Genomic DNA, 14,754 nt, shown 5'->3' with positions numbered 1-14,754 from the left:
AAATCTACTGTTTAGATTCTACTTTTTTTAATAGAGTCAATTATAAAGATGTTTTCAAATAAAGGAAATATGAAAATAAGGATAAGCTAATGCTAGCTTTGACTGTATGCTCTCTAACCTAACTTAACCAGAGTTTACATTGCAGTTGTTTTTTGGCTGTTGCTAATTTAAATGTTGAGGTTTTTATCTTAACTGACACATTCATATTGTATAATATTCTTTATATGGCAAAATAGATGTAATACAGTCAGATTCTGATTTTAATCCAACTTTGACTAAATATTTAGTTAGTGATGTGTCTGTAGTGTACTCACCAGTGTTTGCAGAGTCCTGCTGTGTTGTTGAGAAGAAGCTGCTGGATTCAGTTGAGTGTTTCTTCAGAGAAACAGAGACTTGTCTCGGCTGCTGCTCTGCTGTCGCTCAGACAAACTTCAGCTTTCATTTCTGGGAAATGGAAACTCTTCTCTTACAGTGTGGTTCAACCTCTCAGTGGCAGTTTGCCAAGAGGGAGTGGAGGAAGAACTGTTGAGGCTTGTTGTTTAACTTTGTGACGATGCATTTTACAGCTGATCCAAGAGGCTTTTCAAATAGTGTATTGAGCATAAGTAGGAGTATTTTCTCAATACATAAAGGACATCTCTTTACACATCTGGAGATTTATAGCTATATTTCACAGCGCTGTGTTATGGTCCCTGTTTAAGAGCAGCTGGTGAAACGTCCTCCTCCCTGAACAGACGGTTTGAAAATGGGTCACGTGATTGTTGACTCACATTCAGGTCAGACTTTAGTTTATATTAAAACCAGATTCATTTTAATTCACCTGTAGTTTGGATTAGGATGTAAGCGAACTACAGCTTTAACGTTTGTCAGATGAACTGATGTTGATTCTGTTCCGATGTATTATTTGATATGTAGTTAAATCTAATGCATATTTATGTTGCAATATATCAAAATGTATCCTAGGAACTTAAATATAATAATAACAATAGTAATAATGATGTGTTCCTGTCCTCCTTCAGTCTCTGCAGTGCTGCCGGCAGTCATGTTCAGATAGAGAACGACCGGCTAAACGATGCGGAAACATCTGGAAAGGATCCGTTTCCGGGGCCAGAGACGGGACGAGTTCCCGGATCTGGCCGATTCTCCCAACACCTCCGACACAGAGAGCAACGAGGAGGTCGTGAGCAGACCTCGAGTCTCCGCCAGAGATTCAGAGGAGCTGAGGGAGGCGGAGGGGGAGCAGAGTGACGCTCAGGTACACAAACACACACAATATCACCCAGGAGTTTAGAAAGAAACTTGTTTTGCTGACCCTGAACTTTAAAGAGGTGTATATCAGTAGTGTCTCTACTTTAAAGAGTCCTCTGCTGCTGATGTTTAGGTGTATATCAGTATGTAGCGTCTCTACTTTAAAGAGTCCTCTCCTGCTGATGTTCAGGTGTATATCAGTATGTAGTGTCTCTACTTTAAAGAGTCCTCTCCTGCTCATGTTCAGGTGTATATCAGTATGTATTGTCTCTACTTTAAAGAGTCCTCTCCTGCTGATGTTCAGGTGTATACCAGTATGTAGTGTCTCTACTTTAAAGAGTCCTCTCCTGCTGATGTTCAGGTGTATATCAGTATGTAGTGTCTCGACTTTAAAGAGTCCTCTCCTGCTGATGTTCAGGTGTATATCAGTATTTAGTGTCTCTACTTTAAAGAGTCCTCTCCTGCTGATATTCAGGTGTATATCAGTATGTAGTGTCTCTACTTTAAAGAGTCCTCTCAAGTCATACAATGTGTCAGAGCGCTAGCCATTAGAAGCGCGAGTGTTACATAGTGATGTCTTGTTGCACACCTTTCTGGGGTTTTCCCCTTGGGTTAGGGTTAAATCCCTGTGTTCCCTCCAGTTATATTGTATAAATACATCTAATTGATAGATTGCATGATCAGTAAAGTATTAGTACCTCTGAATTGAACTCACTTCCTGTCTTGTTGCAGCCGATGGTGTTCGGCGCGATGATCCACAGAGACGAGGCCTTCGACGCCATCTTTAACCAGCACACGAAAGTCGTTTCCGCGGCAACAGCCATCGAACCGGAGGCGTAGTAACACCTTCACCAGGCTGCCCACACACACACACACACACACGCACACACACATACGCACGCACGCACACACACACACACACACACACACACACACACACACACACACACACACACACACACACACACACACACACACACACACATACACACACACACACACACACACACACACTGGGACTGTCATACTGTTAATTAACCAGTTTTTAAATAATGCAGTGACGTTAAACCGCAGTTTTTTTGTCACCAATGACTTCTTAAACAAGTTCCCACAAATAAGGAAACAATAAGGTACATTTTTTGTGCTAATTAATTGATAAATCCTCAATTATGTCAGGTATTTATCTCTGGAATAATATCCTGCATATTAATAAATATTGTCCAGAAGGCGTAAGGATATTGAGGCGAGTTCTCCCTTGATAAATTAAATATGAATTACATTTCCTTCAAACAGTCATGTCTTAATCACCGCGTTTAATACGGCTGTACCATAGATACAGTCTATAGGTGCTTTCACACCGCAGTACTTTTCCCAAAAAGGTTCATCAGAACTTAGTTCATGAGATCTCTTTAGTTCTCATGAACTAAGTACAGATCACTTAGTACCCCAGGGCACTAAGTACAGATCACGTTCACACCGGAATAAGTCCCTGGGGGAGGATTAGTCAAATGAAGCCGCTGTCGTCACTTCTTCTTCTTCTGCTTTGGGTTTACTGGCAGGCCGCAAACAACTTCACGGCGTATAGTGCCACCCGAAGTCCCCGGAGTTGGGGACTGGCTTCAGTAGAAGCTGCTGGGAGACCTTCCGAGTGAATCGCCAGAACGCCGACACCTCCTCATCTCCATCGCTCCCATGTTTTCTTGTGTGTTGTGTTAGAAATTAAAATCAATGTTTTGATGGTATAATGTAGCTTAAACATACCGTCAGTTCAAACGCTCTTTTATACTGAAAAACCAGAAATTCTTGTGCACAAGCAGTTAAGCTTTTATTCTGAAAATCCTTCATCTACGGTTAGCATGTAGCATGTGGCTAATATACGATTTCCTAAAGAGGTGAACTGAGGAGCGAAATGACTTGGTGTGGTGAAAACCGAAACCTACTGATTTAACACTACAACGATAGATGTCGAGATACTACCATGTTGAATATTAAATGAAAGTACAGTTTATTTGAATACATTATTGTTTACAGACGAGAGTAGCATGTGACAACATCCGGAATGACCGGCAACCAAACGAGCCGAGAAGTATTGTTTAGAGTATTGATTACAGCGTTTAGAATGTGTTAAATGAAAAGTGATGAAAGAGAATATGAGGAGAAACGGCGTGTTAAGCATATATTGAATGTGAAAAGAACCTATCCTCTGTTTAAATGCAATAACGGACATTGGAGACGAGGTGAGCCGGCTGGCGGGGAGGAGCCAGCAGAGGATATATATAGCAGCGCCGGAGGAGAGATCCGCTGTCTTCTTCTTGCTCAGGAGAACCGGATCACAGCTGTTTGTCTGACGGAACAATATTCTGTCTGTAACACTACCGCGCCTTTTTTTAATTAAAGTATCCCATTTGAATCTTTTCAGAGACTCCATTTAGTCTCATTTTAAAGCTTCTCTCCTGGACGCGAGAATAAAGAACATATTTAACAGTTGCCATAAGTTAGTCTCTCTGTGTTTTTGTGCTGGGCTAATGCTAATGCTAATAATGCTAATGCGAGGATAATAAAATGGCGGCTTCACAAAACTTTTTGGGACTTCTACGGCGCGTGGTTTGCAATCCGCCCAGCCAACCTTTTTCTCCCGCGAAAGTACCTTCTCTCTAGCAGGGACTGAAAAGGGACTAAAAAGGTTCTAATGAATACATTTTTGTTCCGGATTTTTTTGGTGTCAACGCAACATTTCGGAACTGTATCGGAACTAAAATGGGAAAAGTACTGCGGTGTGAACGCTCCTTATGGGCTGTACCCAATATTTTGAATCTACATCCATTATGTTGACATTTCTAATTGTTAAACAAAATTATTGTTGCTCAATACTTTTTAATAGTTTTTAAAACATCGTTTTAATTATATATGGATTTTCTTATTAATGAATGACATTTGACGGTAACAACAAAGAGTTACTGGTACTATGACCCTTTTTGAGTAAAGGATTTCTCAAAAACATAACTTTTAACATAAATATTCACTTACGACGATAAAATGTAAAGAATAGAAGGAAATTGGCAAATTTTTGATTAAGAAACAAATTATTTCTGAAATGTTTGCATGAAAAGTTTATTAAAATGATAAATGTATTATCAGAAAATTATTACTAGCCATTGATGGTATAAATCATGGTACGAAAAAGGACTTTATGTCCCTCTTTGAGTTAAAGATCTCTCCCAAACTTAACTTTTAACATAAATATTCCCTTTAGTATGATTCAAAAAGCAAAGGATAGTAGGAAATGACCATATTTGAGACTAAAAAACGCATTATTCCTGAAATGTTTGAACTTTAAATGGTTTATATATAATTTAAAAAAGTAGGCTTTAAATATTTCTTGTTATTTGGTCATTACAGTTCAGTACTTGGTACAAAAAATAACATTTTGACCCGCTTTGAGTTATGAAAATCACCTTTTTGTTCCAATGAGCATTTTAAAACCCTAAAATCGTACTTATTTCCTTTAGTGTCTTTACACTACATCATGAATATTATACTTGAACATCTTCACAATGTGTTAGTGCTGAAATATGAACATATTACATTTTCTGGTATTAATGAGAAATGTTTTTACGTTACTCTCCGTGTTTGAACCACTTTACATTATATCTTCAGGGATTTATAACATTATGTAACTCTGTATTGTACTAAGCCTTACAGCCAGTTTGTATTATAGTATGTTGGGTTTTTAATGTGGTGGGCGGACACTGTTTGTTTCTATATGAATGTGCTAAAAGATTTAATGAAACCACAAAATCGACCGCAGGGGAGCTTTTATTTTTGGGTTTAAAATGTAAAAGCTAATGCTAATATAACAGACACAACCTGTGATACATACGTTTTGTTTAATAGTTGTTTATACTTCTTATGCCTTAGCTTTCTTCACAGTCAATAACTTAAGAAACTCTGGCAAAAAAAACAAAAAAGAGCCTCAAAAAAACTTAAAATATGACATTTCTGTCCATTTCTTTGAACTTCATCTCCTAACTTGATGCTAATCGACAAGCTAACCGATTGAAACGTTGAGCTGGGACGCTTTTCTTTTTGATCACAGTTAAGATATATTTTACTTTAGCTGAGAGATAAATTAAGAGGCTTAAATAAATGTGTGTTGTAATGTAAACAATAAGGGGATTGTTAACTTTAGCCTCTTTAACACTAGCTAATCGGCTAAAGCTAAACAACTGGAGCTGACCTAAAACCTTTTTTAAATCACAGTTAAGTTATATTTTACTGCAGCTAGGATGTTCAAAAGAAGCTAAAATATATCAATATTAACATATCTATAAATATTCAAGGTTTTTTCTGATCTGATTAACTTTAGCTTCTCCAGTCCTAGCTAATTGGCTACAAGTTAAAACAACACAAAGTCGCAGTACAGCTTTTCTTTTTTGACTTTGTACAAAGCTCAATTTCCTATCATTCTGATCTAAATGAGCCGATAAGTAAAACAAATAATTTTATTTTGACAACATTCTTATACCCATCAACATGTAGCCCATGTTTATTTTTACTCTAACACTAGTAAGGCTTCTTAAATTATATTTTTTTGCAGCTTGATTAAGTGTCTGTTACCCAGGTAATTCAGCTATGTTTAAATCATGTCTGTATTTGTATTTTCAGTCTGAAAGCTTTTAATCCAGCACATTTGACAGAAAAACAAACTGTGCAGAATAAGTAGGGATATCCTCTTTAAAATAATTACAAGTACAATTACTGAACACCAATATTTGTTTCTAAGTTGGGCTCAAAACTCAGACTTAGTAACATTATTTATCAGTTTGTTTTCTAATAAATACTCAGTTTCAATAGGTATCTGTATTGGTACAGTTAAGCTCTTTCTCTACCAAATGGAATTCCTTTAAAAAAAAAAAAAAAAAAAGTTTGATTGTCTAAACTTTTATTAAATTCCTCCCCGGTTTATTTTGTGGTTTCTCGGGTTCTGCTTTCGTCTCGTTTACGTGAACGTTGTGAACTTTTCTGTCGGCTGGTGTCTTTCGGATACAATGGTTTTATAAACTGGTGTCGTTGTATACATACAGTAGGTGTACGTTTTTTAAATAAAATGATTGCTCTTCTTAAATTGTAATGTACATTTTTTTTAAAGTAAAATCAAATGTCAAACACTGACACTTAATTGTTGTTCTGCGCAGTACCACGTTCAGCCTGTCGGTGTCAGTAAAGAGTCAGAGGAGACTATGACATTCATAAACACTGTAATTTCTCTTTAGTTATTATTTGAGATGACTTTAAACATGCATTAGAATTGGACCTCAGGAATTAAAAATAACTTATTATTATTTTAATGTTTTGTTTTGTTTATTATTTAAATTATTTTCATTTAAAATGTAAAATATATATTATTTGAAAAAATGGTTCTATATATTTCTGAAAAACAAAAAACAAAAACGCCTCGCAGACTCTCTTCCGTTTACTTTATTAATGAATAAAAACAAATGGTCCAAAGATACACGGACTAATCTCCCTCCATCAGGTTGATTTGAATCTGAAGTTCTGAACATGAGCCCGCCCCGCTCGACCTTCTGAGCCAATCACAGCACGATAATGCTTCCATTTCCACTACACTTTCTCTCACACATACATACATTCTTTTCTTAAATACATATATTGTCTTCAGACATGCATTTACTATTTATAATATTAAATGTAAACATTGCATGAATGTACATAAGAGCAAAATGTATAAATATGAGCGTTAAAATATATGAATATGAGAGCAAAATGTATATATGTGTGAGTGAAAAATGTATAAATATGTGAGTGACAAAGTATGAATGTGTGCGTTGAAATATATGTGTGTGAGAATGAAAATGTATGTACTCTATGTAAAAGGAAAATGTATGTGTGTGAGAGGACCAGTATGAATTACGGCCTGTACGGCCCCTCATATGAAACACTACTTCCAGTATAATTCAATGAACACACATTGAAATATAACATGGCATCTGACCTCATTCACACAGTACAACTGAGGTATTCATAGACAGATATCTGTGTGTTGGGACGTACTATGAGATTGCACATTTGTTCACTGTCTCATAGCATATTTTAGTTTACTCGGTGCAGACAGGTTGTATTGAATCTTGCAGACACTGCCCTTATTTTAACCTCTTATTCCTTGAGCCAACTCCCTATTAGAGAACGTGCTGTTCAAGCATTGTGTCGCTAACAGGTGAAGGTATGTCACCATTGGTTGACAGTTTTGAAAGTTTGGGCTCTTTTGATTCCTACCTCAAAATTAGCTTCACTCCCATCTGTACTCTGAGTGGTTTGTTCATATATCATCAATAGCCAGATTTATAGATTGATTATTGATGATTGTGTTAAGGATTATAACATCTGTTTCCCTAAAAAACATGTGGAGAATAAATGTTTCTTAAAGGCTACTGAAAGTTTTCTGGATTTATGTAGTGGTACAAACCCATATCAAAACTCCCCTCTGTAAAAACCTTTGACTCTAATAAGTCGACAATAAAACAAGAATGTGATCCTGGTTTTAACCAGTGAACACATTTCTGTGCTGTTTCTGTATGCGTTAGTATATTTAAAGATAACATTTCAGAAAACGTGTACTGTCATAAAAAACAAAGCCATGATGTGAGTGAAACATTTTTAATTGTAATATTATTCAGCATCCACCTCTTTAGAAATAATGACATTTCAAATGATAAGCTCCATCTTCTAAACAGAGCATTAATAAAATAGACTTTACAAGCATATTTCATGCAATTTTGATATTTAAAAAACCCTTTATTTATCTCCCAGTCAGACGGGACGTTTGTAGTCAGTTAGTCTCACCTGTACAGGCAGTGCTGGAGTGTGTTCAAGGTGAAGAATGAGATAATAATCATTAGAAGCTGTCCAACCAGTCAGACCGCTCTCACTGACACAGGCTGCAGCCATCAGACACTTAGATTAGCTTAGTTTAGCATATATACTAGGAAAAGGGGGGACATAGTTAGTGATAAAATACACATTTAAGTGTACTTAATATATCTCTTTACGAAAACTGAAATGTAAAAACAATTTGGCAACTGGTTTTGGTCCCAGTCAAGAAATAGGCCGACCCATAATCCCCTGTTAAACGTCTTATTGATGTTTTTACTCCTCTGATTTGGTATGGATTAAACAAACTGGATTCAGAGCTGCTGATAGGTGGATGTTGTTACCTTTGGACAGGCTGGCTTTGTCTTCCTCTGTTTCCAGTCTTTATGCTAAGCTAAGCTAACCAGTTGATGGCCTTATTTCTAACAAACATACAGTATAAAGCAATCTTAATATCTATGATCAGCTGATCCAAGAGGGTTTTAAATAGTTGATAAAGCTTCAGAAGAACCAAAGCTGTCAGACAAATGTAGTTAAGTAGTAAAAATGTAAATAGTCAAGTAACTTTTTTTAATATACTTTCCCAAAGTTAAGAACTAGTGAAAACTGTACTTCAGTAAGTACATTTAAAAAAAACACAAAAAATAACATTCTTTGTTCCTTTTTTAATCCATTGAGGCTTTGTTCAAACTTAACAAGCAGTGTGCAGAGAGGTGGACGAAATACAATTAACATAACACGACAGACAGCTGAGAGGTAACATTTTCATTTCCCTCGTTTGTTAAACCACTGCAGCCTAATGTTTAATGATCAGATATTGTTGAATTTACAATTAACTGTCAATACATTTTGTACCAATATACTGTAATTAAAGCATGAATCCCGAATCTACCCCTTTAAAACATGTCAGATTGATTTCCTTTTAAAATTGTTTAAAAGAAAATATATATACAGTATTTTACTAATGAAAAAGGAGTGCATTACTTCCACTTGAGTAAATAGTTTTCTGATCACTTCAAGTCATGACGGCAGGGAGTGCAATCCGTAGAATAAACTAGAGTACATTAGAACATACTCATCAGTATTGTATGTGTTTGTATGCGTCTCATCAAGGTGAACCATATGTGATCAGATTCTGAAACATTAACAATGTGTACAATGTACTTCCCCAGTTGAATACATTTATTACATTTAGTGAGAGTGAATCTTTCTGAAGAAAATCAAATGGTTGTTCTACTCAGTGTGATTGACAGGAGAGATGATCAGAGGGGCAGAGTTTTTACCATCATTGTTGTTACAAGGACCAAAGAATGGGTAGAGTTTCTCTTTGAAGCAGCAGCCAGTGAAGGAGTAGATCAGAGCTGCAGCATCAACATCATAAAAGGAGACCAGACCCTCCTCATGATCCACAAACACCCCCACCTTCTCAGGCTGAGACTTCAGAGAGAGAAGGACTGCAGGACCAGCATAAGCTTTGTACTGATTTCTATTCCTCAACACTATCAGCCAGTAACCTTTCTGAGGAGTCGGTATGATCTTTCCCTTCCTGTTGATCGACTCTCTGACCACTCCTAGAGTCCACTCAGTCTTCCCTTTAACCTGAACCTCGCAATAAAATCTTCCTGAAGAGAAACTCTGCTTTGCTAAGACACGAACACAAGTATCAAATCTCTCTGGATTCTTTGGGAGATTCTTCCTCACATTACCATGTTTAACTTGTTTTCCATCATCAGACAGGATGAGTTTGGGATGTGCTGTATCAGGATCAAGAGTCACCTCCACCTCATACTGCTGGACCCTCTTCAGCTCCACCTCAGAGAGCAGCTTCTTCATCTGTTTCCTGAGCGTCTCCTCCAGCTGAGCCACAGCTCTCCTCACAGTCCCCTCATATGAAGGTGGACGGACCCTGACTTCTGTCCAGTTCTTGGTGGGTGGAGCAGCGTTCAGGGACGTGAAGCTTTGGAGGAGGTGGAGCTGGTCTTCAGAGCGTGAGAGCTGCTCCACCTCAGAGCTTCTCTTCTTCAGCTCAGAGACTTCCTGTTCCAGCTCTTTGATGAAGCCTTCAGCCTGTTCCTCTGTCTCTCTCTGCTTCTCTTTGATGGTGTCGATGAGCTCGGCCTGGCTTCTCTCAACAGACTCCTTCAGAGCGGTGAAGACCTGAACACCATCTGCTATCTCTCTGTCTGCTCCTTCCTTACTGAGCTCCACTGAGCGGTTCATCTCCTGAATCTTCAGTCGTCTCTTCTGGATCATCTGCTGGATTTCAGCCTCTGTCTTCCCCAGCTCAGCCTTCTTTCCTTCATATTCTTCTTTCAGAGGAACTACATCATGTGTCTTGTGGTCTGAAACAGAGCAGAGCATGCAGACACACACCTGGTCGGTCTTACAGAACAGCTCCAGCAGTTTATCGTGCTTCACACACATCCTGCTTTCCAGGTTCTCCTCAGGGTCGATCAGCTGATGTTTCTTCAGACCTGACATTGTCAGGTGAGGCTCCAGGTGAGTCTCACAGTAGGAGGCCAGACACACCAGGCAGGACTTCAGGGCCTTCAGTCTGGTTCCAGTGCAGACGTCACAGGGAACTTCTCCTGGTTTGACAACGTGTTGCTCTGAGCTGCTGCTGCTGGTTTTCTCTTGAGCTGACTGTCTGAACTGAGCAGCCATCTCAGAGATGAAAGTGTTGACCCGCAGCTCAGGCTTTATGTTGAACACCTCTTTACAGTTGGGACACTGACTCGGGACATTTCTATCCCAGTGTTCAGAGATGCAGGCTTTACAGAAGTTGTGTCCACATGGTGTGCTGACTGGATCAGTGAAAACATCCAGACAGATGGAGCACAGAAACTGATCTTCAGTCAGCAGACAGCTGGCAGCAGACATGTCTCTCTGGGGACAAACGTGTTAAAAAAACACAACTGTAATTACATATTCTCTATTTGCCAGTTCATAGAGTCCTACTATGAACCCGGAAATGTAAACTACCCCAACGTTTATGTTAGAAATGACATACATAGACCAATGATAACTACAAATATTTAAACAGAGGAGTGAAACCTCCTGCTGAGCATCACTGAAGTTAATACTAGTTGTTAAAAAACAGTAAACGTTATCAGCTTCAAAAGGCAGACAGCAGTTACTACAGAAACAGCTTCAAAGCTCAAGGCTACTAACCACAGTGTGTACAAATGATATAAGAAATATGTAATTGTCTTGCCTTTTTATAAGCAACACTTGTAACACAACACCAGATCCCTTGCTTTGGACAGTCCAGAACAAATCTACTGTTTAGATTCTACTTTGTTTAATAGAGTCATTTATAAAGATGTTTTCAAATACAGGAAATATGAAAATAATTATAAGCTAATGCTAGCTTTGACTGTATGCTCTCTAACCTAATTTAACCAGAGTTTACATTGTATTTTTAGCTGTTGCTAATTTAAATGTTGAGGTTTTTATCTTAACTGACACATTTATATTGTGTAATATTCTTTATATGGTAAAATTGATGTAATACAGTCAGATTCAGATTTTAATCCAACTTTGACTAAATATTTAGTTAGTGATGTGTCTGTAGTGTACTCACCAGTGTTTGCAGAGTCCTGCTGTGTTGTTGATAAAAAGCTGCTGGATTCAGTTGAGTGTTTCTTCAGAGAAACAGAGACTTGTCTCGGCTGCTGCTCTGCTGTCGCTCAGACAAACTTCAGCTTTCATTTCTGGGAAATGGAAACTCTTCTCTTACAGTGTGGTCCCACCTCTCAGGGGCAGTTTGCCAAGAGGAAGTGGAGGAAGAACTGTTGAGGCTTGTTATTTAACTCTGTGACGATGCATTTTACAGCTGATCCAAGAGGCTTTTCAAATAGTGTATTGAGCATAAGTAGGAATATTTTCTCAATACATAAAGGACATCTCTTTACACATCTGGAGATTTATAGCTATATTTCACAACGCTGTGTTAATGTCCCTGTTTAAGAGCAGCTGGTGAAACATTTCCTCCTCCCTGAACAGACTGTTTGAATATGGGTCACGTGATTGTTGACTCACATTCAGGTCAGACTTTAGTTTATATTACAACCAGATTCATTTTAATTCACCTGTAGTTTGGATTAGGATGTAAACGAACTACAGCTTTAACGTTTGTCAGATGAACTGATGTTGATTCTGTTCAGTTGTATTCTTTGATATGTAGTTAAATCTAATGCATATTTATGTTGCAATATATCAAAATGTATCCTTGGAGCTTAAATATAATAATAATAACAATAATAATGATGTGTTCCTGTCCTCCTTCAGTCTCTGCAGTGCTGCCGGCAGTCATGTTCAGGTACAGAACAACCGGCTAAACGGCGGCCACCATGAGGAAACATCTGGAAAGGATCCGTTTCCGGGGCCAGAGACGGGACGAGTTCCCGGATCTGGCCGATTCTCCCAACACCTCCGAGGCAGAGAGCAACGAGGAGGTCGTGAGCAGACCTCGAGTCTCCGCCAGAGATTCAGAGGAGCTGAGGGAGGCGGAGGGGGAGCAGAGTGACGCTCAGGTACACAAACACACACAATATCACCCAGGAGTTTAGAAAGAAACTTGTTTTTCTGACCCTGAAGTGAACTTTGGAGAGGACATCAGGTGTATATCAGTATTGAGTATCTCTACTTCAGAGAGTTCTCTCTTTTTCATTGGTCCAGTTAAGCTCTTTCTTTGCCAAAAAAAGTATTCCTTATTTTGTTTTAAATGGTTTGATTGACTTTAAACTTTAATTAAATTCTTCCCCGGTTTATTTTGTGGTTTCTTGGGTTCTGCTTTGGTCTCGTTTACATGAACGTTGTGAACCTTTCTGTCGGCTGCTGTCTTTCGGATACAATGGTTTTATAAACTGGTGTCGTTGTATACATAGGTGTACGTTTTTTAAATGAAATGATTGCTCTTCTTAAATTGTAATGTACATTTTTTAAAAAAGTAACAGTCTCCTGTTTTTAATTGTTGTTCTGCGCAGTACCACGTTCAGCCTGTTGGTGTCAGTAGAGAGTCAGAGGAGACTATGACATTCATAGACACTCTAATTTCTCTTTAGTTATTATTTGAGATGACTTTAAACATGCGTTAAAATTGGACGTCAGGAAATAAAAATAACTTATTATTATTATAAATCTACAATATCATTTTCATTTATTTTTAGCCCCAAATTCTGCCTCATGCTGACAAATGTTTCTAAAACCATTTGTGGGTCATAAGGACATAAGTTCAGTTTGTTCTGTTTTAATGTTTTACAGCCTTCAGTATCAGCAGGGAGGGTTTTATTATCACTGACGGTAACAACCAACATAACCAGTAAATAATCAACTCACCTGGAGGGAAAGACTCTCACATTAAATGCACAGACTTTCATTCTTTAAAAAAACATCACCTTTTCCAGGTTTTAACAGAGCGGTTTCCCTTCTTCTATTCTATCCTGCTGTTTGCCTTTGCTCTCGCATATGGAGTGAAACTATGCTATAAAGCACACATGTGTAAAACTCAAGGCCCCGGGGCCAAATCCGGTCCGTGGTGGATTTAATTTCGACCCGCAGGATAATTTCTAATTCCTATTAGATCTGGCCCGCCGGTATATTGCACGCACACCTTGACTCCATCCTGAGGGTCTCCTCAGCTCAGAGCCTGAGCCCAAACATTGATGACCTTGCACCCAAGATGAGATGCCAAGTATCTGAACTAGCATCACAGAGCAGCACACTGAGTTTAATGGATATTTCCTTCTGCACTTTCTCTCTCACGACAACAGGGCATGTTTGGTTTCTCTTTGAGGGAAATAGTTTTGTTGAAGCTGTTGTTGGCCTGTGGAGAAATGTAATCATAAGAAATGACTCTGGAAAATCTGCAGATAGAGCCATAAGAAATGAATGAACTGATTATTTACTGTTTAATGTTGTTTTTATAGGCAATCATTTAAGCTTTGTTAGTTCCAGGTTTAAAATGTGCAATAAGATCATTTCAATAAGTTCTGCAATAAACATTGAACCAGTCCGGCCCTCGACTAGTACCCATTTTTTTATTTTGGCCCACTGTGTATTTGAGTTTGACCCCCCGGCTGTAAAGGAATCAAATCGTTACCTGGAATTATCAAAAAAAGAGACAGAAAATTCTTGATTATTAATGATAATAGAAATGGTTAATTTGTGGGTGAATTATTCCCTTAACAAACAAGTCAAGTTATTTCTAAATAAAGGTCAGATTTGACTGAGAATAAATAAATGAATACACATTTATTGAACTTAATGTTGTCCATTTTGTATTTTCACTACATTGATCGCAGTAGAAAAATTAACATTCAATATCTTATCATTATTATTGTGTTTATTCACTTTCAGTTATACAGATGAAAATTACATTGTTTGTGTTTTACAAACAAAAGAGCAAACAGGGCAATACAATTATGTATAATTGACAGAGGATTTTAACACAAACAATACACATACAAACAAAAAAGCTAAATAATTCAATATATAAAGATTGATTGATGTCCAAAATCAGGAGCAGGAACAATTTCATGAAATTATAAATATGAGTTCCTCTGGTTTAAAGTGCTTAACCATAAAATATAATGTTTTTTTTGCAGTTTAGAAGAT

At 37.8% G+C, this 14,754-nt stretch overlaps 2 protein-coding genes across 2 annotated transcripts; one reads left to right on the top strand and one right to left on the bottom strand.

Moving 5' to 3' along the window:
* Nucleotides 1–147: 147 nt before the first annotated feature.
* Nucleotides 148–2,919, top strand: LOC307038470 (GRAM domain-containing protein 4-like). Its single transcript, XM_079679871.1, has 2 exons — nucleotides 148–1,255; nucleotides 1,981–2,919. Exons 1-2 carry the CDS (start codon nucleotides 1,073–1,075, stop codon nucleotides 2,086–2,088), a joined length of 291 nt encoding a protein of 96 aa, XP_079535997.1. The 5' UTR covers nucleotides 148–1,072; the 3' UTR covers nucleotides 2,089–2,919.
* A 1,426-nt stretch (nucleotides 2,920–4,345) lies between these two features.
* Nucleotides 4,346–12,893, bottom strand: LOC307038441 (E3 ubiquitin-protein ligase TRIM21-like). Its single transcript, XM_079679835.1, has 2 exons — nucleotides 11,720–12,893; nucleotides 4,346–11,022 (listed from the first exon to the last, which is right to left on the bottom strand). Exon 2 carries the CDS (start codon nucleotides 11,014–11,016, stop codon nucleotides 9,370–9,372), a length of 1,647 nt encoding a protein of 548 aa, XP_079535961.1. The 5' UTR covers nucleotides 11,017–11,022; nucleotides 11,720–12,893; the 3' UTR covers nucleotides 4,346–9,369.
* Between the last annotated feature and the right edge of the window lie 1,861 nt (nucleotides 12,894–14,754).

Source organism: Notothenia rossii (assembly GCF_949606895.1).
Source record: "Notothenia rossii genome assembly, chromosome: 5".
In the NCBI taxonomy this organism is placed as follows: Eukaryota; Metazoa; Chordata; class Actinopteri; order Perciformes; family Nototheniidae; genus Notothenia; species Notothenia rossii.
Note: the sequence above shows the minus strand (reverse complement) of the source record. Positions and strands in the feature narration are given on the sequence as shown.